This window comes from Stenella coeruleoalba, assembly GCF_951394435.1.
Source record: "Stenella coeruleoalba genome assembly, chromosome: 12".
Taxonomy (NCBI): Eukaryota; Metazoa; Chordata; class Mammalia; order Artiodactyla; family Delphinidae; genus Stenella; species Stenella coeruleoalba.
In genome coordinates, this window is record NC_137158.1 from 71,881,633 (window position 1) to 71,906,638 (window position 25,006).

General features: G+C 35.1%; 1 protein-coding gene across 3 annotated transcripts in view; it reads left to right on the forward strand.

The window, feature by feature from the left end:
* Positions 1 to 15,161, forward strand: part of RAB32 (RAB32, member RAS oncogene family) — a 36,260-nt gene extending 21,099 nt beyond the window's left edge. Inside the window, exons 3-5 of one of the 3 annotated variants that reach the window (XR_013830755.1) lie at positions 13,443 to 13,555; positions 13,857 to 13,969; positions 15,007 to 15,161. Coding sequence is in view for 2 of the 3 variants with exons in the window: in XM_079939190.1 (XP_079795316.1) it covers positions 13,443 to 13,555; positions 13,857 to 13,878 (135 nt within the window). In the remaining variant the exon portion in view is untranslated. Of the gene's footprint in view, positions 1 to 13,442 lie in introns of all 3 variants that reach the window. The other 2 variants (XM_079939190.1, XM_079939191.1) reach the window with 2 other exon arrangements.
* The last annotated feature ends 9,845 nt before the right edge of the window (positions 15,162 to 25,006 follow it).

Consider the following 25,006-nt stretch of genomic DNA (forward strand, 5'->3'; position numbering starts at 1 on the left):
TACCAAAGACAATGCAAAATGAGGTCTTGTACATTAAGTATGAACTTGGATAGGAAACATCTGTACATTTATTGAGCAGGGGAAAAAAAGACTAGAAATCCTATTAAAAAAAAAAAGACTAGCAAATTGCATTTGCTCTCACAGGTGAACTCTGAGAATAAGTAGTAACTATCATGGGCTATAAAATGTAGCTTGCCCTTCTCATGTTAAACCTGAGCCTTGGCTAGGAATCAGATGTGTTTGTGTTTATATATTTAAGTAAATCAACTCTTTAACCTCTTTGGACACGTATTCTCTGTAGAATCAGATTTTCCTGAGGCCAAGGAATAGAAAGCAGACCCTGATTTAAGTAATACTAATTTAATTAATACAACCCTCTTAAGTTTTTAAAAATCATGCATTAAATCTTGCTTTCTAGGAAACATATGTGTCATACTTTAAATTTTTTTCTAGTCTAGGTACAAAGTAGGTACAACTTTTTAACCTTTTTTAAATTCCAGAGTCCAATAGTGTAAGTATTATGAAATATCTGTGCCAAAACCAAAATGTTAGAAATATAAAGCTTATTCTAGGTAGTCATTGAAAGATAGAATGTTCTTTTTTCATATACTGAGTTTTATTTTTTACAGGAAATTCATCATGTTTACATTGATTGAGCAGTGGATTCAGAATCAGTAGTATTGCACTTTCTTTGCCCATCTTTACCATATTTGTTTTCTTCTCTTAGAATAATTTTAAGGATTGACAGCACCTTAAATAATTTTTTTCTATAAACACTCAGGGTTCTGTATGTCAGTGTGAGGTAGTGTATTCTATTTATTATTTCCTACACTTTAGAAGTAAAACTGAGTAACTGTTTTGCTTTACTCCTAAATTCTCACTATAATTTATTTTTGCAACTTGAACATGAAACTTGAAGTGAGGGTGTTGGGGAAGGACAAGTTCTCCTCTACCCTTTCTAGGTTGTTCTGGCTGGTCTAAGAATTAAGTTGACATGAAACAGATTAACAGGAGAAAATCAAATTTAATTGCATACATACAGGGCCCCAAAAGAAAAATGAGACCCAAGGACAGGTTGAGCAATTGAGGCTTATCTACCATCTGAGAGAAAGAGAAGGGGGTAGGGGTTTGTGACTTCAAAGGGGAGGAAAGCAATTCACTCGAAGATGGAAAATGCTTGGTAAACAAGTATTTGCTCTGCCATGCAGGGACAGTGGGACACAAAGAGGAATCTGGTCTTCAGGCTCTGCTGAGTGCCCCACCACACCTGGCCCATGTTCTTTGTAGCTATCTCAGGTGCAGAAATAAGCAGCAGGCCCTATGTCTAAATTCTTTTAGTCAGTTAAGGGGGAGGTAAAAAAGACTTCCTGAGTCTCGGGTTTCTTAAAAATAATCAGCCTAACGTCATCCTCATGCCAAAGAGATATATTTTGGGGGTCGCAAATTTTGCTCCCCTACAAGGGTAAGCTACATAAATGATTAAAGGAAAGAAGAGAATACTTTGATATTCCTTATTCACTTAATTGCTGAATAAAAACTCCTCAGCCTCACTTCACACTTAAATAGTTTTCTGGGAATGGAGCTTAGAAATCTGCTTTAAAAAAAATCTGGTGATGTCCATTTTGAAAACCCTGTGGAGTGGGTAGCAATAGTTAAAGTGTTATTTAGTTTGAAATCTATGTTTTTACATAAATCATGAACATGCTTAAAATAGAGCATTTTCATTTCCATTTATAAATCAGTGTTGTTCAAAAGTCTGAACTCCTTAAACAGTGGACCCACAGAATAAACTCACTTTCGTCCACTGCAGAAAATGGAGACCTAAGGGTTCTGACAGGCTGGACTAACCTACAGGTAGTGAAGCCATTTGGAAAAAGGAAGTCATAATCTCTGTGTCATATCTTTATTACACTGTTCTCCAAAATGATACAATCTGTAAATTAATAAGTGTGAAAACAAGAAATAAAACTACAAAAACTTTAGTATGTATGAAAAAATTTTGATGTTGGGCTAAGAAAATCTTTAAATCCTCAAATGCTTAAAGCCAAAGAGGAAAACATAGATACATTTGGTTATATCAGTATATCTTGTATAGCAAGATGATATAAGTAAAATTATTACAAATTACAGCAAAGAAAATATTTGTAATTCATTCAGTTGGGGGAGGGTTAATAAGTCAAATAATAAAAATAAGCACTCTATAAGACAATGAGTAAAAATGAGCAAATAATGTAAAACCAGCACTTACAGAAGAGGCAATTCATGTGTCAAATCTTAGTATCCAGGAAAATTCACCAAAAATGTATGAGTTTGATTATATCTCTGATTTGGATGAACATATAGGAAAATAGATATTCATAATCTGCTGTTAACTAGATCTGTCTTGATAAATACCTCTGAGTTTTCCCTCACGGGTTGTTGTTCACTTTACACTTTTAGTCCACATCTTGCCTAGAAGTGGAACTGCTGTTGGTGGGGAAATAGAATTAAGAACACAACCTCCTCCCAACCCAGAAAACCTCCCCACAAAGTTAGACCAGAATGAAAGCACTTATTATTGAATAAGCATGAAACCAGAACGTGATTGTCACAGGCAATATGCTAAGAGATTGTAAAAACAGGAAAAAGTCTTACCCTTTCATATAGCCCAGCAGATCCGACCCGTTCCATGCGTGTTCTCAAGGTACACAATAACTAGTCCTCAGATAAGAGGGCTTATCAGCCCCATTTTTCACACATAGCGAATCTTCAATTCACTTAATAACTGGGGTGACCATTTGCATTAGCTAACTGAGTTTATCCAAAGGAAAAATAAACCTCTTATGTCTTTATGGCAGGAGGAAGTTTTACAAGTTGGCATGAGGCTTCCACCAAAGTTAGGCTTCCCCCTCCCACAGAAACTGGGAGACAGGACCCTGTCTTCCTTGACGATCACATTTCAAAGAGATTGCTCCTAGGCCCTTGAGCAAGCTGATGAGAGACGTTTAGCTTTAAAAATGATTTACATACATTCCAAAGAGACAGAGAAAGAACTTACAAGTTTTCAAGTGTAAATACTCTCAGAAAAAAGGTAGAGCACAGGCAGGGAGAGTCTCTTCCCTTATTTTCCACAGGGAGAATCAAGCCTCTTAATACTTTTAATTTGCATTTGCCCTTAATTTGCATTTGCCCTTACTATCAACTCTGGGTAAACATTTGCTTCTGTGTACAAAGGAGAATATGGAGGAGCTTGTTCACTGCAGCATTGATTGGATAGACATGCAAAAACGTTAATCTGAATGTTTATCTGTAGTGGAAAAATGAAATGGACGATTGAATATCCATTCTAGGAGATACTGTGCAGCAGTATAGCAACAGTTATATAAAAATATGTATTAAGAATTTAAAGACTTTGTACAGCTAAATACCAAGTTCCTGATTATAATTGCCTCAGGGAAAAGCTAGACCTGTGGATATTGGTCAAGGCTGACTTGAGCTGTTTAGATAATGTTTACAGTTTTACGGTACAGTTCATTTTACATTGGTCAGTATGTTCCCTATACTACCACTGAAATGAAGAGGAACATTTCCATTTAAAACGTAATACTTAAAAAAATAAAAGCTGCTTTGAATGATCTTTAATGTTTACTACATTTAATAACATCACTTATAATTTGGCTCTTCTTGGATCTTGCATATATTAGTTTACTTGCTAAGTCAGTTAACTTTCCTAAGATTAATAGCTGGACTTATTCAGCTCAGAGTTTAAAATGTACATCTCCATTCGCATGGGGTGAATTTTTGCTGCTCACTCTTGCCAGTCTTCAAGAATAAACAATTGTGCAATTTAAAGAACAGGATTTATCCACATGTGAAATCATATGAACTACCCATTTCTTTTCCAAAACTGGATTTTGTTTTGAAATTTGAGTATAGAAAACCACTATTCTTTTTATTTCTGATTCTCCAAGTTTTGTGTGTATGGTGGGATGAGGAGGTAGGAATGTAGATGATATAGGTTAGAGTTACATATAAAATACTGCTAGAGGGCTTCCCTGGTGGCGCAGTGGTTGAGAGTCCGCCTGCCGATTCAGGGGACACGGGTTCGTGCCCGGCCCGGGAAGATCCCACATGCCGTGGAGCGGCTAGGCCTGTGAGCCATGGCCGCTGAGCCTGCGCATCCGGAGCCTGTGCTCCGCAACGGGAGAGGCCACAACAGTGAGAGGCCCGTGTACTGCAAAAAAAAAAAAAAAATACTGCTAGAACTACATACATATTAGTAAATCAATCTATTGCCTCTGAAAAGTCATCTGAATACCATCTGGCATTGTCCTACTAGTCCATTAGCATTTCCCAAATCAAACTAATTATCTTTCAATCTTCTTCCCACTGCCAAACCTGCTCTAGAGGTTGAAGTGTTTATATATTACGAATTTTATGTTCACTCTAAGTTAACATGTGATGCTGTCTTTTAGTAGTATGATTATTTTGTTGATCTTTGTGAACCATGCTAAATTTATACCTGCCATTTCCCTCCCTTTAAGAAAACTTTGCTTTTGAGTATTTAGTATAGCTTTAGTCATACTGTTAAATTGTGATTTGAGAGCCTACAGAACTTTAAAGAAATACAGTAATTGCTTTAAGTGAAGTCATAATAACATGGGTTGAACCTGGCTTCAATTTCAATTCAATGAAATGCTTTGCTGTCTGTGGTTTAGAGATGAAATTCTGAGGATTTCTTTTATTCATTACAAACTGAGATACTCTCCAAATTTTTTTCTCTTATGGAAATTTAGTACTGTAAAGTACTGTAGTACTTTCGAGCCAGTTTGCCTCAGAATGATTATAATAGCTGGGAGTAGAATCTAATTTTTGTAGTATAACACCTTTAAAAATTGAATATATACTCTAGGTATTTTTTGTTGTACTACTTGAGCATATTTCTATTCAATTCTGTTTAACAAGGTGATTAATGATAAATTCATTGCCTGTTGCAATTGATGTGTAATATGTATAATAGTTGTCTCTTCAAAGAAAGGAATTATGATTAAAATAGGAACTGATGACAGGATAGATAAATGAGCCCTTCCTTAAATACATATAAAGCTAAGCATATTATATTCTAAAATAATGGTCACTGTTAACCAAAAATCAACTTATATTCAAAAATTTAAAGACCCATCTCAGTATAAAATGAAGACTGATTGGTAAATCAATGTTAACTTGAAAATATTATGTTCCTATGATTTTACTTTATATATTATAATATTTCAATGTTTTGTCACCATACACTTTAATTTACCTATAAAGGGAACATGAAATGAACACTTCACTCTGTAGCAGACTTTCACATGACTCAATGAAGGACCCCAAAGAAGAATTTACTTCCTGTAAATTTTAAGATAGTTCTAGGATGAACCAACCTAAGCTGAATCAAGAGTATATGAAACCCACTCCTGTACCCAGCTCTTTAATTCATTGTTATTTAAGACTATCCTGAATTGTGGGTGCCAGACAGAATCTGATGTGATAACTAAGACTTTACTCAAATCAATGGTCATGCGCAGGCATGTGCTACCATTGGAATGTCAGCACCAAAATCCTTACTTACAGTTCAAAGGAGACAACTAAAAGTTTTCTGCTCTCTTTAATTCCCCATGTAATATATTAAATCAACAGGTAAAGAAGGGGAGCGATATTTATTTTCTTCTTAAGGATCTGGACAAGCTTCCAAATGGCTACTTCAAGTAGTGATATTTTTGGAACTGCATATTATGAAAGAGTTTGTCTTTTAACCTTTACTAAATGACATATTTGTAAGTACATTTTTGAAGCCTTCTTGTTCCTTTAAAACCAAGGTTAATGGTGAACTTGAAAGAGAAAATGAAATAGGTCTGTCACATGGAATTACCTACGAGCTTCTGCACCCACTCAGTCTGCTTATATAGAGAAGAAATTTAGCCAAATCCTGCTAGGTCCTTAAATGTAATTTTTCTTTCTGTTCCCAGGCCCCATGTTTTAAATAAAATATCCAATATGCCATAGTTTGTTAACTCTGTTCTAACATTAGTTTTATAAGTCACTTTAAAAAGTTGTAGTTCATTATTTCTAAAGCAGCATTAGTTTACAGGAAATTAATGTTAACTCTTTAAAGAATAAGTCTGAAATAAAAATGAGGCATTATACGTTGAATTCAAAATCATTGTCCTATTTAATAACCATGATCGCTTGCTTCTGAAAAAGCATTTTGATGTATACCAAGATAATTTGGCATTTTTAAGAAAAATCACATTGTTAACTATGTCAGAACTTTATAACCAGATCAGAATTTATACAAAGATATCAGAAAAAAAAAAGATAGGAAGGAAACAGCAGTGAAAATTTTACCAAGGAACAGCTATATAACCAACCATATTTCCAAGATTTATTTTTTAAACCAGAGATGCATCAGAATTAGGAACTTAGGGCAGATGCACCCTGTTATTAATTGAATTAGGTCCCCCACAAAAGAAATGTTGAAGTCCTAACCCCCAGCACCTCAGAATGTGACCTTATTTGGAAATAGTATGGTTACAGATGTAATTAGTTCAGATGAGGTGCTGGCATAGGGTGGCCTCCCAATACAATATAACTGGTATCCTCATAAGAAGATGGCCACATAAAGACATAGACAGGGAGAATGCCATGTGAAGACAGAGAATTGGAGTTCCTTGACAGCTACAAGTAAAGGAACACCACAGATTGCCAGCAAACCACCAGAAACTAGAAAGAATCAGGGAAGGATTCTTCTACAGGTTTTGGAGGGAGCATGGCACTGCTGAAACTTTGATTTTGGACTTCCAGTCTCCAGAACTATAGACAATAAATTTCTGTTGTTTAAAGCTACCCAACTTGGGATACTTTGTTACAGTAGCCCTAGGAAATGAATACACACTCCAATACCACATCTACTTACATTATTGGTCAGAGAAAGCTCAGAATATTTTTTGAACCCAAGAACGTTGCTGTTAGTAGCAGAAGGGCTTCTCAGTTGCAGACTTCTGATCATTGTAGGGTTGTTTAATCTACTACTTAGTATTCATAACAATAAGTTATTCTTTAAGAGCTTCATTTAAGTTTTATTTGTTTGATTCCATTTAGAACAAGCTTCCTTCAAGAAAAAGTTCATTTTGAGAAATCTTCAAATCTTCTTAAGATAAAATTTTAAAAAAAAGATGTTAATTTTGCTCCATGTAGAATCGAGATGACAAAAACTCCAAAATCATGTACAATGACATCTTTGATAGATAATCTTGAAGCCAGATATAATAAAGAATCTAAATAATAATAAGAAAAATAAGTCTTAGAGAAAAACCAAGTGTTCAAAACATGTTTTTTCCATTAATCAAATTTCAAAACAAAAGACTTGGCTAGAATGTTGTAATGAGGCAATTTTCTAGTTTTGAGTGTGTAGAAACTAAGAATTTAAATAACAATGTCATTGAAAAGAGTGCTGTGGTCTTCCAACCATTTTCAATAATTGAAGAGGAGAATTTTTTAGATTTTCACAAATTATGAATTGTAGTAAAAATTCCTTTTAGAAGACATTAGTGTAAAAGCTTTTTTTCCTGAATTACATTCTGGTGTGCAAAAAACAAATTTTTTTTTAATGTTAGTGGTATTAAGTGTTCTCCTGAATCTTATTCTGAAAGTATCTTATTTCATGATATAGCGTCAATGAAATATCATCACCACCATAAGTCAAGTCTTCAAGTCCAGAAATTGTGGGGGAAATAAATGCATATTTTAGTTTTTGTTTGAAAGGAAAAAAAGCAACATCACCATCATCGGTAACCTATACTGGAAGAGCAGACCAAAAAAGAAAAAAGAAAGTTCAGTTTGTTTAGTTGAAGTGAACATCAATTTTGTATGATGGATTACATATAGTAGAGTAGACAGGAACTATCTAGCTGCTGGTGATACTGACAAACTATTTCTCTACATTATAATGTTAAACTTCTAAAATTTGATTACTAAAACATTTTTAATAATAAAATTGTGACCATTAAATTTTTGATGCAATTTTATATTTAATTCTACATACCAACATTTCCTTCTGTGATGATAAAGATTTGGGTTATTCAATATTCTGCTGAAGTAAGTATACTGTATACCTTGAAATTTTTTAAAAAAATCATATTCGCATGAGAATAGCCAGATAGATCACAGGGTTAGAAAGTCCAAAACTGGGTCTAAAAGCATTTGGAAATGTAGTATATGAAGGGATGTTATTTCATATCAGCAAAGATAATTTGATTATTGATAAAATGTGTTGAGATAACTGAGTGGTCATTTAGGGGAAATGTTGGCTCCCTAGCTCTAATTTTTTATCCAAATTAATTTCAGATAGATTAATAATTTAAATGAAAAAAATTACTAAGATAAAACATGAGATTTTTTTAAAGTCTTGAAATTGGGGAAGTCTTTTTAAGTATGACTCAAAATCTGATACTTTCAACCACACAAAAATAAATAAATACATTGCCAAAACTCATCATAAATAAACTCAAAAGATGATCCTGGAAAAGTATTTTATGTTATAGTTAAACTGCTATTATCCTTGATTTTTAAAGAACTCCTCCTACAAGTCAAAAAGACCAGAAAAGGAGCAATGAATAAGCAGAAACAACTAATTGAAGAGGAAATACAAATGACCATTAAACAGATGAAACGATGCTGAAACACACTCGCAAAGATGCAAATCCAAAACTACACTAAGATACCATTTTTCATCTATTAGATTGGCCAAAGAAATATTTACTAAAATTACTAGGGTGTGACAAAACAGCATCTCATATTGCTGAAGAGAATGAAAGGTGGCAAAATGTATATAAAGGACAAATGGACAATACCTATCAAAATTACAAATGCCATTTTACGTTGAATTTCCCATAGCCATTTATCCTACAGATATTCTTGGAAATTTGTAAATTTAGTTCATGTTGCAAGGATATTCATTGCAGCAATGTTAATAAAAGCAAAAAACTGGAAATCGTGGATTAGAAAAAGAATGCTGTGGTGGTATTGCTTTCACAATCAGATAAAAACATTGATATACAAAAGGTATGAGTCCTTTATATGGGAACATAACAATTTCATAAGTTATTCAAAAGTACTTTGAAAATTAAGTGCTAAAGCAACTCCAGTCTATTCTGAATGGTAGAAATAAAACCTTTCTTAGGCACTGTACATCCTTGATTTAGCAGTGAGGGATCAGTTATTGTCGTGGTGATTGTTATGTGCCAGCTCTTAACTCTGGCTCTTAAGGCTCTGTGGAAGCAGAAGATAAAAGCTAAGGTAGAGTTTTAAACTTCGTGGTTTAGTATTGAAGGCAAACCTCTTGGCAAAGACTGGGCTATTTTGTGGCTCCAGGACTTTAAGGAAATCTCTGTCCAGTCATTAGCTAACTACTAACCTAATAGAATAGATATTTCAGCGGTCACACATGACAAAAGATACATACTTTCCAAAATTAGTTCAGAAAAATCATTAAACAACAACGACAATAATCAACAACATCAACAAACCTAGCTGGGGGACTGGAAGGGAGAGAAATTGATTTCCAGAGTTTCCTCATTATAAGATTCACAGTGCTCAGTTTTCAACGAAAAAATTACAATGCATGCAAAGAAACAAAAAAAGTATCTCAGAGAAAACTCAGACATTGGACTATCTAAACAAAACCTCTAAATTAGCTATTTTAAACATGTTCAAAGAGCTGAAGGAAACCATGAATAAAGAACTAAAGGAAAGGATGAGACTGATGGCTCATGAAATAGAGAATATAAATAAAGAAGTTACAAAAAGGAACCAAATAGAAATTCTGGAATTGAAAAGTACAATAAGTGATATGAAAAATTCATTAGAAGGTCTCAACAGCAGGTCAGATTTGAGCAAGCAGAAGAAAGAATCAGTGAACTTCACAATTGAAATTACCAAGTCCCAGAAAAAGAAAGAAAAAAGAATGAAGAAAAGTGAACAGAACCTCAGAGACCTGTGGAACATCATAAAATGTACTGACAATCATAAGAGAGGTCCCAGAAGGAGACTAGACAGAAAAGGGCAAAAAAGAATATTTGAAGAAATAATGGTCCAAACTTCCCAAATTTGTTGACAAACATTTATCTGTAGAGCTCAATGAACTCTAAGTAGAATAAACTCAAACTCCATACCTAGACACATCATAATCAAACTGTCCAAAGCCAAAAACAAAGAGAATCTTGAAAGCAGCAAGAGAGAAATGATACATCATGTGTAAGAGATGCTCAATAAGATAAACAGTGGTTTCTTATTAGAAACTATGGAGACCAGAAGGCAATGGGATGACATGTTCAAACTTTCAACTGAGAAATCTATATCTGACCAAACTATCCTTTGAAAATGAAGGTGACATTAACACTTTCCCAGATCAACAAAAACTATGAGAGTTTGTCACTAGCAGACCTCTCCCGGAACAACTGCTAAAGTTATGTTTGTTGGAGTCATTCAGGCTGAAATAAAAAGACATTACACAGTAATTCAAATCCACATGAAGAAATAAAGAACACCGATAGAGATAACTAACTACCTAGGTAAATATAAAAGACAGTATAAATGTGTTTTTGTTTGTAATTCATTTTTTCTACCTGACTTAAAAGACAATTGCATAAATCAATAATTATAAATCTGTGATAACAGGCACACAATGGATAAAGATGTGATTTCTGATAACAGCATGAAGGTGGAGGATGGAGATACACAGGAACAATGTTTTTATATATTATTGAAATTAAGTTGACATTGTTCTAAACTAAAGGAGAAATACAAAATCTTACTACAAGAGACTGATTTAGTAATCAAACAAATGCCAAAAAAGAAAAGTGTAGGCCCAGAGGGCTTTACTGATAAATTCTACCAAGTACATAAAGAAGAATTAATGCCTACCTTTCACTAACTCTTTCAAAAAACAGAAAGAGGGGACTTCCCTGGCGGTCCAGTGTTTAGACCTGTCGGTCCAGGGTTAAGACTCTGCGCTCCCAATGCAGGGGGCTCGGGTTCGATTCCTGGTCAGGGAACTAAGATCCTTCATGATGCACAGTACAGCCAAAAAAAAAAAAAAAAAAAAAAGGCATACACGTCTCAGCCAATAAATAAATAAATAAAACATCATGATATTAAAAAAAAAAAAAAACAGAGAAAGACAGAACACTTCCTAACTCATTCTATGAGACCAGTATTACCCCAATGCCAATGGCAGGAAAAAGCATCACAGGAAGTGAAAACTACAGACCAATCTCCCTTGTGAGTATAGATGCAAAAATCTTCAAAAAATTCTAGCAAACTAATTCCAGCAGCATTAAAAATAATTATATACCATTACAAGTGGAATTTTTCTCAGGAATGCAAGATTGGTCCAACCTGCAAAAATAATCAAAGTAACATCATATTAATAGAATAAAGGAAAGAAAACACATGACCATTTCAATATATGCAGAAAAAGCATATGACAAAATCCAATACTATTTCTTGATGAAAACACACAACAAACTAGGAATAGAAGGGAACTTTCTCAAAATGATAAAAGCCAACTATTGAAAACCCACAGCAAACATCATGATTAATGATGAAAAACTAAAAGCTTTCAGGAACAAGATAAGTATGTCTGCTTTTGCCACTTCATTCAACATTGTACTGGAGGTTCTAGCCAGGGAAATTAGTCAAAAAAAAAAAAAAAGAATTAAAAGACATCTAGATTGGAAAGTAAGAGATAAAATTATCTCTATTTGGAGAAAACATGATATTATATACAGAAAACCCTAAAGAATTCACTAAAACAATAGTAGCTTTAGTTTTAAATAAACTAGCTCTGCAAAGTGTCAGTGTTCAAGATCAGTGTACAATATACAAAAATTAGTTATATTTCTATACCACAGCAATGAGCAATCTGAAAATGAAATTAACAAAGCAGTTCCCTTCACAATACATCAAAAAGAATAAAATACTTAGGAATAAATTTAATCAAGGAAATATAAGATTTGTACACTAAAAACCACAAAATATTATTTTAAAAAATGAAAGATCTAAATAAATAGAAAGACATCCTGTGTTCATGGACTGAAAGACTTAATATTATTAAAATGACAGTAACCCCCCAAAATTATCTACGGATTAAATGCAAGCCCTGTGAAATGTCCAATTGCCTTTTTTGCAGAAAAGGATAAGCTGATCCTAAAATTCATATGGAAGTGCAAGAGACATCTGATCCTAAAATTCATATGGAAATGCAAAAGACATCAAATAGCCAAAACAATCTTGAAGGAGAAAAAAGTGGGAGGGCTTACACCTTCTGATTTCAAAACTCACTCCACAGCTACAGCAATCAAGACAGTCATAGGGTCAGTACAGAGTCATAGAGTAGGTGCTGTGTCATATAATAAGTTCCTCTACACTACACACATAACAGTTCGGTGGACTTTTTAAAATTGAATTTCCCAATAAGAGGTAAATGTTAATGAAAGGGAAGACACTAAATCTTTAATTTAGATTTATCATTTATAACTTTGTTTATTGAGTTTGCTCATACATGAACATACCTGCTCTGACACTTGAACTGCTCATCTTTGTGAAAAAGAAAAGGAAATTATGTTTGTGCAATTTGCAGAGCTCAGTATTAAGCTGCAAGTATGACATTGTAGCTTCTCTCTGTTGCTATGGGCAAGTTACTTGAATGACTTCAACAGATTCTTAAACTGAACAGAAATTGCTTCCCACTCAGTTATAATTTTACCATGCAGAGGCTAGAAATCGGGAATAAATAATGAAGGAGGTCATCCAGGTTCACATTTAATGCTCTGTGTGGGATGTAGCTGTTGGAGAGGGGAAACATAGCCTAGTGGTAGAGAGATCTTTCTTTACGATCTGAAAGAAATTCTGGCAGCTCTGACTTTACTTTCATGAAAGTAAATGGGAAAGGAAAACCTGTATGAAGGAACAAATATGGTTGCTAAAATTGTGCTTTTAAGGTTGTACCTTACAGAAAGAAGTAAACAATCTCCAATTTTAAAAAAAGCATAGAATGTGGACTATAGGTTGATTAGGAATGTGGCATTATTTGCCATATAACATTATTGAGATAAAGATTGAAGAAATGGAAGGCATAAGAAATGTTCTTCCTCAAAACACTGTTTATGTAATCCATAGCTTGATTTATTGACAAGAGGTTTGGTGGATTAAAGATGGCCACCATTTCTTTGTAATGCTTTCCTTTGAGAAGTAGAGTTTATTTTCCCTCATCCTGAATCTAGTCTCATCCTGTGACTGCTTAAGTAATAGATAATGGCAGAAGTGACACTGTGCCAGTTCTAGGCTTAGCCTTTTAGAGCACTGACCAGCAGATTTTGCTTCTGTCCTCTGGGAACACTCACTCTTCAAACTCTGCCTTCTAGAGCCCAGCTGCCATCGGTGAAAAGCCCAAGCCACCTGAGGGTCCATGTGAGGTGCTGCGGTCAACATGCCCAGCTGAGCTCCCAGCCTTCAGCCAGCATCAACCAACAGCCATGTGAGTGCGTCATCTTAGATGTTCCAGCCCAATAGAGCCACCCAGTAGCTGTGGCCCCAGTAGTGACAGCTCTGGCCTAGAACTACCTGGGCGATCCCAATTAACATGCAGAACGGTGAGGAGTAATCAAATGGTTGTTTTAAGCTGTGAAATTTTGGCTGGTTTGTTATGTAGCCAAACATCAAAACAATCATCTTGCATAATGATGTGTGTTAAAAGTTAGGTGTCACAGATGGCAGAATGAACAGAAAATTAGTAAATTTGACCTGTATCAACGATTATGTCTACAATCTCTCCTCAGAACTTCTCCAGGGGAGTTTTAGCAACTCAAAAGACTGCTTTCAGACCTGATCCCTTTTCTAGAACTAAATTTACCTCCCACTGGGTTCTAGGCAAAAAGTGTGTGAAAAATCTGTAAGTACCTATAATTTATTGAAAGTGCTATCTTTTCTTTAAACTTCAAGCATGGAGACAAAGCTTTTACTTAGAATGTCCTTAGTAAGAGTGTTCGTTTGTTTGTTTTGAATAAGATGAAAACATAAGAATGTTCAAAAGTTTTTACATTGAACCTTTATGATGTCACTGATATATTTTTAAAATTAGATTAAAACAAAACAAAACAAAAGAAAACCACCCCAAAAGACAATAAACCCAGCAGCCCTAAAAGAAAAATTTAGGTTCGGTACACTATGAATAGAAATTCCTATATGTTGAATTAATTTTTGAATTTGGTTTCTGAGTCTTTTGTAAATAATAGGTCAGAATGAATTAGTGGAATAAAATCGCATTGGCGATTTCCTTTTAGATTAATGGATTTTACCTCAGATCCCAGTGTTGAGTTAAATGTAAACATATGTTTCTGCGGATTGACAGCACACATTTTTCAATACATACAGTCCACTGAGAAACACAGTGCTCTCAGAGTTCAACCTGTCTTCTGGGAATGGTTTTGAGGAAACACCTAATTTTGAGCAAGTTACCAACGCACTCTCCCCTCAATATCTGAATCAGTAAAAAAAAAAAAAAAGAATGATAACCATCCCTGCCCAATTTATCTGGAAGGACTGTTCTTCAAAATCAAGTGATAATATATGATGAACATACTTAAGGAGAAGGCTTTTTTTTAAACTAAAATCATTTTGTTGTTGTTCTTGATCATTTTGCTTCCAGTAATTTCATATTTTTTCTTTCAATTCTGGAAACTATTTTAATACACTTTTCTGAGGTCCAAAGCTGTTCATGTTTTAGATTGTGGTGTTTTTGCCTGCTTTGCTTATATGGGTCTCTGAAGTTAACTGATATTTAACTGGAACATAAACTGTGGCAGAAATATTGGGGAGAGAAGAGAAAAACAATCATATTTAGAGAAAATAAAAACTAAGGTGACAAATTCAAGCATTCAGACTTCTAACAAAATCTCCTTTCTTTCTATCTCATTTCAACCCACCGAGGACCTGTACACACCTTTACTCCGCTGTCTCCATTTCCTTGTATGTTTCTCCGGGAACTTTACACATAGGGGATTCCATGGTAAATACTGTTGTATCTTGCTTCATTCACTAAACCTAAAGTTTTTATTATTTATTTATTATTATTATATAATTATTATATAATAATTATATATTTATTTATCTATTTATCTATTTATTTATATATTTGTCATTCATTCCTTTTTACTCCTGAATGGCATTACCGAATACATCACATTTCGTTTATTCTCCTGTTGATGGACATTTAGCTTATTTCCAATTTTTGCTGTCATGAGTAGAGCTGCTATGAACTTTCTTGTAAAAATCTTTGTGTGACTATGTGTTTTCATTTCTCTTAGGTAAACATCTAAGACTGGAATTTCTGGATATCCCGGTAGGTGTGTGTTTAACTTCATAAGGAACTGCCAAACAGTTTTCCAGAGTCATTTCCCATCATTAGTGACTAAGAGTTGGAGTTGCTTGGCATCGTCTCAACATTTAATATTTGTACTGAGTAGTTTTTGCTTCATAACAAATCTCTACATAACTCATAAAATAACACCAATCTGAGCCAACTCACTGGAACTTGACGGCTTAGGACAGCCTCATTTGTGTGTTTGGTGATTACCTCATCATCAGCTGGGATGACAGGCATGACTTGGCTTTGTGTGTTTCAGAGGCTAGCCAGAACTCATCCACATGGCTTGCTGGTTAAAGTCAGCAGATTAAAGCAAGCTCCATTCCACTTCCACTTTCTGATCCTCTGCTTGGTTCATGTTTGTTAATGTCCTAGTAGCCAAAGACAGTCATGTGGCCAAGAACACATTTAAGGCATGGGGAAATGGATTCCACCTTTAATAGAAAGAACTGAAAAATCACATTGGAAAGGAGTACTACTGCAGGGATAGGAAGTATTTGAGGCCTTTTAGCAATCTACCTTTTAGCAGTCTTTGATCACAAAGAATTTATAGTCTTTTCACATGAAAAAATATAATCCTGTCATTCCAGAACCCCCAAAGTTTCATTTCAATGATGGCATCAGTCTCAGAATCAAGAATATAGTTATCTAAATCAGATCCAAATGCAGATGAGGTTCCAAGAACTATAGTCATCAAGCGTTCGTCTGGGAAACAGAGCTAGCATGAGTGTTAGTGGAATAAGGGATTCATTGTAGGAATTAGATCTTACACAAAAGTGAAAATATGGAGTAAATGGAAGGGTTGGGATCAGAAAAAGAGTCATTCATGAGTCTACCTAGAGTACTGGTGCAGGTAGACAAGTTAGAGCTTGCAGGGAAGTCTGAGAAACTAAACATCCACTGCAGTAGGACCAAGAAAAGGAAGTTCATGGCAAGCTCTATGGGAACTTGTTGTCTTCGTGTAGCTACCAATTTTGTGGGTCCAGAGCCAAGCATGGTAGACCTGGGGTTGCTGTTGATCACCCTGGAAGTTGAGTTGGACAACCTTGTAAAATGAGGTCATGCCATAACTCAGTGAATACATCTGCACCAGTCTGGCACTAAATCTGACACCAGCAAACTTTTGAGAGTAATGTCTACTGCTTTATTTATATAAATTATACAAAAGTTTCTCTTTGGGCCAAATCTAAAACAGAAAAGGAAATTCTAGGAAATATAGTCTTCAGCTTAACCAGGTTGACATAGAAAAATACAGTATACTGTTATTTTATTTTTTTTATTTTAGCATTGTACTAGGTATGTGTATACTCATTATATCTCATTGGGTTTCAATTTACACAACCCTAATGACTGTGCTTATTGGCCATTAATATTCCTTATTTTGTGGTCGTCTATGTTTTGTGTGAATTTTTATTAAGTTTTTTGTCTTTTTATTATTGAATTTTAGCAAATCTTTATATAGTCTAAATACAAATCCTTTGTTGTATAAATACATTGCAATGCTTTTATCCCATCGAGGTTTGCCTTCTAATTTTCTTAGTAATGACTATTTTTGAAAAGAAGTTTTTACTTTTAAGGAAGTTCAGTTTATTAAACTTTTTATTACGTTTAATGATTTCTGTGTTCTAAGAAATCATTGAACACCTGAAGTTTGCAAAGATATTATCCAGTATTTTCTTTAAGGAGACTTTTAGATTGAATTTTTATGTTTAGATCTATATCCCATCTTGAGTTAATTTCTGTATATGGAGTGAGGTATTGGTCAAGCTTCTTTTTTTTTTTCATGTAGACAGCCAGTTCTTCTGGTACTGTATATTGAAAACCATATATAATTTCTTTGTCCACATCAAATTTCATTGGTGCCTTTATAAAAATAAAATTACCACACTTCATTGTGTATCTATTTCTGGACTTCCTGTTTTTACTAATCCATTCTTCTAATCCATATCAATAATTATTATGACTTTATAGTAATTCTTAAAATAATACAAATCTTGCAAATTTTTTCTATTTAAATATTTTAAAAAATTATTCTGGGTCGTTGGCAATTCTTTATAAATAGTACCAGACTGTCAATTTATGCCAAAAAATAACCTGCTTGAATTTTGGTTGGAAATGTGTTGAATCTATAGAATTGGGGGGAAATTGACATTTTTACAATATTGAGTCTTCTAATATGTGAACATGATGTACTTTTTTTTTTTTGATTCACATTTAAAAAGAATTTTTATTGGAGTATAATTGCTTTACAATGTTGTGTTAGTTTCTGCTGTATAACGAAGTGAATCAGCTCTTTGTATACATATATCCCCTCCCTCTTGGACCTCTCTCCCACATCCCCCATCCCACTCATCTAGGTCATCCCAGAGCACCTCATTTATTTAGTCTTCCTTAATTTTAGCAATAAGATTTTCCGGTAGAAGCCTTATACAGCTTTTCTTATATTTATTACCAAGAATTTTTCTTGCTGGCATGATAAGTGACATTGTTTTTAAATTCTCACCCCCATCCCAGACTATTGTCAATAGGACAGCCAAATTATTATTATTAAAAATAAAATTAGATGTCACTCTTCATATCATAACCAACAAATGCCTTCTTCTATTAAGCATAACAGACACCACAATCATTTTAATAGCCTAAAAGTTCAGCTTGTCTCACCTCCTACCATTATTCCCCTGTTCCCTCTCCAGCAACCACACTGTTTCTCCACATGCCGCCCTCGTCAGAGGCTTCATTGTTGCTTCCTTTGTCTGCGGCAGCCGACCCCAAATATATGCATGGCTTCTTCCTTCACTGTCTTCAGGCCTCTCCTCACATGTCACCATGTCTTCTGACTCCTGACCACTTTATGTGGAATAAACCTGACTCAGCCCCTCAGTACCACCCCATCCAACTTACCTGGGCAACCTTACATTTTCATTTGTCCAAGCTGTAGCCCCAGCTTATGCCTGCTGACCTGACTTCCCATCTAGTTTTCAACTCCTTTTATTCTAAAAAGCGTCCCAATTTGAAAAATAAATGACTTATCACCCTATCCTTATCTTGATTCACTTTTCTTCATAGCACTTATCAATTATGTGCCATATTGTACATTTGCATGTTTGTTTTCTAGCTCCCCCAAAGGGACTGTAAATTCCATGTGACAGAGTCTTTATTTTTATTGTTCACTGTTTTATCACCAACACGTAGAATATCACCCAACTTAATTTGTTGTGTTAAGTAAATGATTAATAAGTATACTAGCTGAATGACTTTGGGAGCTGTTTGAACTTCCGTTTTTTCCTCTTTCTGTAAAATGAAGTCCTAGATTAAATGAGGCCGTTAAGGCCATTCCAGCTCTAAAATACAATAATTGCTTGTGAAACCTCATTCCTTTTTGATACAAGTTTCATTTAAGTCAACAGTGTAGAGGAAGAACACTAGAGCAATAATTTTCATAAGCTAGAGTAATCCTCCAAAGCAATAAAAGACATCGTCCTAAAGTAGAATTTCATTTAAGCAGCATGGATTGATTTCAAAATATTTACCTGGGTGACAACTTGCAGGAAGACTCAAGCATAAATCCTTATTAATCATTTTCTGACCTAATTGAGTTTTTCCATACGTTCCTGTAATATTTAAAAATATTTTTATGGGATAGGTAAAGTTATTTATGGAATTCATCTTATGATAAAGACCCCCCCCGCAATTTCTATCTCCAGCCCAGACCTGTCACCTGAATTCCAGACTCATTTATCCAAATGCCTGTGAACTCTCTACTTGCATTTCTAATAGGCATCTCGAACTGAACACATTCAAACCTGAACTCCTAATTTTCTCCCTGAACTTTCTGCTCTCAAAGTCTTTCTCACTTCAGTGGATGGCAGTTCTGTCTTTACAATTGCTCAGGCTAAAATCCTTGCTGTCACCCTTGATTCCTCTTTTATCTTACACTCTATCAGAAGATCTTTTAGCTATTCCTTCAAATGCACCAAGGATCAGACCGGTTCTCACCCTCCTATACTTTTGCCCTAGTGTAGCCAATACTGCATTTCTCTGAATTACTGCAGTAGCATTTTAACTAGTTTTCCCTAGCTTCTGCCCTACTCATCCCTCGATACCCACCCATGTGTATTTTCAATAAAGCACCCTGAAAGATCATTTTAAAGCCTAAACCAGATTATGTCATTTCTCTGCCCCAAATCCTCTAATTGCTTCCACCTGACTCAGAATAAATGCCATGTTCCTAATAGGAGCCAGTAGGATCTGCCACCCTGCTGCCTCTCTGACTTCATCTTCTCTACTTTTCTTCTTGTTCTATTGGTTCTAGTCACAGAGGCAGAGAACACACCACATAACCTCCTACCTCAAAAAATTACTTGCTATTGACCTTGCTTAGAATACGCATCCCCTCAGAGGTCTGCATGGCCTGATGTCTTATACACTTTAGGTCTCTCCTCAAATGTCACATTACCAGAGTGGTCATTCCTGTGCCCTCAATATAATATAGCAACTTCCTCCCTAGTTCACACATTTCCTATTTCTCTTACCCTACTTCCTTTTTTCTGCTTAATAGTTAGCCCCACTTGACATACTGGAACAACATGATATATTTTGTGTCTGTTTGTTTTCTCTCCCTGTCTCCTAGAATGTAAGTTCATGAGGTATACAGCATTGTTTCAGTAAAGCTAACTTACTTTAAATGAGTTATCTTTAAATTAATGCACATTAACCACTTCCCTGGTGGTCCGGTGGTTAAGACTCTGCACTTTCACTGCAGGGAAAGTGGGTTTGATCCCTGGTTAGGGAACGAAGATTCCATATGCCATGGAGCATATGGGATCTTATTATGGGATCATACTTAAATTAAAAAAAAAATTTTTTTAAACTTGTTTATGAAGCTGAGAATATGCACAAATGCAAACAGTGTAAAATGCCCAGTCACACTTGTAAGCATCATCCTCCAATTGAGCAACACACGCTTGAAGTCTAGGGGGACGGCAAGGTTGGATGTCAATCCTTCTGAGCTCTCAGAGGAGAGGAAAGGGGTGGCAGAATCAAAGGTGTTTTGATGCTTTCCCACTTTTTCCAGTGCACTGATCACTTTTGCTGTTTTAGCTCTGCAAACAACCCAGAAAGTGTAGACCTTACATTACCTTCTAGCTGTTTAGAGTTCTCCAGTGCAGCATCCTACTCAAGACCTTCCCCACCAAAGTGTTCATTACTCCTGGAAGTGCTGGTGTCTATGTTAGCACAGAAGAGGATCTGGAACTTCATCTAGTTCAGCCTACAATTTTCTAGGTGAGGAAACTGGAGCTCAGGGAGGTGAAATGACTTATCAGAAAGCACTCAGAAGTGGCCTCAGAGTCCAAGCCTCCAGTTCCCCATTCCTGTTCATCTATACTGCATTGTATTTTATCAGCCTGTTATTCACACTGATTAAATATAGGAAATTACCTAAAAGTTCAACAGTAGGACAATGGTTACATATATTCATATGATGCCTTACTACACAGCTATTAAAAATCATCATGTAGAAAATCATTAAATGACATGGGAAGTACTGGCAGCATAGCTAAGTGAAAAAAAGTTAAATAACATAAGCTCAATTATATAAAATAGTTGTGTAAATGATGAGAAGGCTCTACACATCAAAAAATTATCAGTGGTTACTTCTGGAAGATGGGACTAGAGATTTTTTAAACTTGTTTTTACACTTTCATAACTCCAAAATCAAAACATTTAAGAGTCCATTTTGAACTTTTCCCCTGCATTTCACTTCCAATGAACTTTAAGGTCTACATTTTTAAGCACTGGAATATATTTATATGTGCTAACTTTTTTTGTATAAATAGCATGTGTAAGATATATGTGAGGTATATATGTGTGGAAAATTCAACAAGCTTCATGGATGTATAGAATTACTAGCAATTAAGTCAAAAGAGAGAATGGCTTGTAACTATCTTAACCAGGTTTATAAGGTAAAGGTTTTGGGGGGAGAATAATATACCTTATTATAATCATGAAGCCTTACTATTTTCTTTTTAATTCTCATGTTTAAAAATTATACTTCATTATTATACAAAATTATTTTCTTACCCTCCAAAATGTTTTTAAAATTATTTAAAGCCCTTATAAATCATCATAACACAAAATTCTGTTAGTCTCTTCTTCGCAACTGCAGCTTTTGCCAAGTCATTTGAGAACTTTTATGTAGACAAATAGTGCTGCTTCTTAGGAGAAGGACCATACTTAGTTTTGTTTTGCTTTGTTTTTGTTTTTCAAAACATATGCATCTCAACCAATCTTGACAACAATCAGTTTATAACCATTGTTCAGATAAGTAAAATGACTTCAGAGTCTAAATAGCTTGCCAAACATCATACCTCTAGCATGTGATGGAGCTAAGTCGGAGCCCAAGTCTACATGTCTATAAACTCATGTAATGCTGTTTATACAGAATATTTTATTTTTATTAAAGTATAGTTGATTTATAATATTACATTAGCTTCAGGTGTACAGCATAGTGATCGCTATTTTTGCAGATTATACTCCATTATAAATTATTGCAAGATAATAGCTATAATTCCCTGTGCTCTACAATGTATCCTTGTTGCTTATCTGTTTCATACATAGTAGTTTGTATCTGTTAATCTCATACCTCTAATTTGTCCCTTCTCCCTTCCCTCTCCACTTTGGTAACCACAAGTTTGATTTCTATATCTGTGAGTCTGTTTCTGTTTTGCATATACATTCATTCATATTATTTTTTAGATTCCACATATAAGTGATATCATACAGTATTTGTCTTTCTCTGACTTATTGCACTAAGCATAAGTGAAATAAGGTTCATCCTCATTGCTGCAAATGGCAGAATTTCATTGTTTTTCATGGATGAGTTATATATATATATATATATATATATATATATATATATATATATATATGTGTCACATCTTCTTAATCCAGTTGTCTATACAGAATATTTTACATTAATGTGGTGGCATTTCTTCACACAAGTGATCAAATGGGGAAGTTTATCCTAATCTTTCACTCTTCTTAGGCCCCTCAAAATGCCGTCTCCCACTCTCCAGAACTTCTTACTGTAGTATGTCACCAGGGGCTGCTCCATGATGCAGATCTGAATCGTCACCCCACCCCCATCACCTCAGCTAGATACTTGTTTCCAATAAAACATCCCCTTGGATAACCTTACTCAGGGCTGCCTTAGTGCTTGATTCACATATTTTCTATAGAATTCATTGCATTGTCTTATAAATATCAGTACTAGTTTTTGTTTGCCCCACAAGATTATGAGCTCTTCAGGGGCAGAAACCAAATCTTATTCATCTATTTAGAAATCCCCAGTGCAGAAAATGAAACCTCCAGGTAAACTAAACCTCCAAATAAACACAATTAGTTTCAAGTTACAAAAGAGACAAATCATTATTACCCAAAGTGTATGATCCAGCATAAGACAAGGAAAAATTCACAATGTCTTGTGCTGATAAGAAACATAGCAAATAAAAGAATAAATATATCCCATTAGGAGCAAAAACAAAATTAAATCAACTGAAATCATCCTAGATATGACATAGATGATAAATTAATAGATAACATCATTAAAACAGTTGTTATAACTATATTTAATATTCTTAAGGTGGCAATAGCCATCCAGTTTCTCAGTCTTTCTAATTACTCTTTCCTGACCCTCCCATAGGCCTGAGATACATCTGTTTGTGCATTCTCTTCTGCTAATATCCTGTCCTAGTTTACCACGGGTCAGTGTTGAGCAGTTGCACTTCAGTTCCACATCAGGGCTGGCAGTGTGCTCCACCTCTCGCCAGCAAGGGGCTTCTCAATACCTGTTGGTCAGCCGTGAAGTTCCCTTTCAAGATCTTCCTTTAAACCGTGATTTTAATCAATTTTGTTATGATGTCCCTGGGTGTAGATGTCTCCATGTTTTTTGCGCTTGGTTAGGGTTTATTGAATTTCTGAGATTTATAGCTTTAACAAAATTTGGAAAAATTTCAATCATTATTTTTGCATCTGTTTTCTTCTGGATCTTCTCCTAACCCCCAGGCCTGTCCTCCTTGCCCATTTATTCAGGGACTCCAGCTACATGTGTATTAGTCTATTTAAAGTTGTTCCACAGCTCCCTGATGTCCTATTCTTTTTTGGTTTTTTCCTCTGTGTTTCACGTTGGATTGTTTCTGTTGCTGTGTCTTCAAATTAACTAATCTGTTCTTCTGCAATGCCTAATCTGCCATTCATCCCATCCAGTGTATCTTTTCGACATAGACATCATATGTGTAGTTTTAGGTGTTCTTAAGAGGAACTTAACATATTTAATCTTTCTTCCAGCTTCTTGAACATATGGCATGCTGTGATAACAGCTATTTTAACGTCCTGTCTGCTAATTCTATCATCCATGTTTTATTCTGAGTCATTTTCAATTGGTTCATTTCTTTTCTCCTTTTAATGGGACATATTTTCCTGCTTCTTTTTTTTATGCTTGGTAAGTTTTATTGGATACCAGTCTTTTTGAATTGTACCTGTTGGATACTAGTTATTTTTGTACTCCTATAAATATTCTTAAATTTGTTCAGGGAAGCTGTTAACCTACTTGGAAACAGTTTGATCACTTCAGGTCCTGCTTTTAAGTTTCGTTAGATGGGAACAATGAGGAGTTTTGTTTAGGGTGAAATTTTCACCACTACGGACGGGGCAAAACTCCATATTCTGTCTCCTGTGAATTCTGAGGTTTTTCCGGTCATGCTGGTGAGAACAGGCCCCATGTGAGCTTATGCCCCTTCTAACCCTTTCACGTGGTTCTTTCCATGGCCTCAGGGCATTACCACCTGTGCTTGTGCAGATCAGTGCTCTGACAAACGCTGAGGGCCTACCCTCTGAGTATCTCCTCTTTGTGCTTCTCTCTCCTCCACATACTCTGCTCTGAGAACTTCAGCCTCCTAGCCCCCCTGGATTCCACTTCCATTTCCCTAAACCGGGGACACCATCAGGCTCTGCCTGGGCTCACTTGCCCTGTGTCAAGCCCTCATAGGAGGCTGAGACAATTATAAAGTCCATCAGTTTTTTTGGTTTGTTTAATTGAAGTATAGTTTATTTACAATATTATATAAATTACAGGTATGCAATATAATGATTCACAATTTTTAAAGTTTATACTCCATTTATAGCTATTATAAAATATTGGCTATATTCCCTGTGTTGCACAATATATCCATGTAGCTTATTTTATACATAGTAGTTTGTACCTGTTAATCCTCTACCTCTATATGGCCCCTCCCCACTTCCCTCTCCCCACTGGTAACCACTAATTTGTTCTCTATATCTGTGAGTCTGTTTCTTTTTAGTTATATTCACTAATTTGTTGTATATTTTAGATTCCACATATGAGTGATATCAGAGTATCTTTCTTTCTCTGACTGACTTATCTCATGTAGCATAATACACTCCAAGTCGATTCATGTTGCTGCAAATGGCAAAATTTCATCCTTTTTATGGCTGAATAGTATTCCAGACACACACACACACACACACACACACACACTAAATATT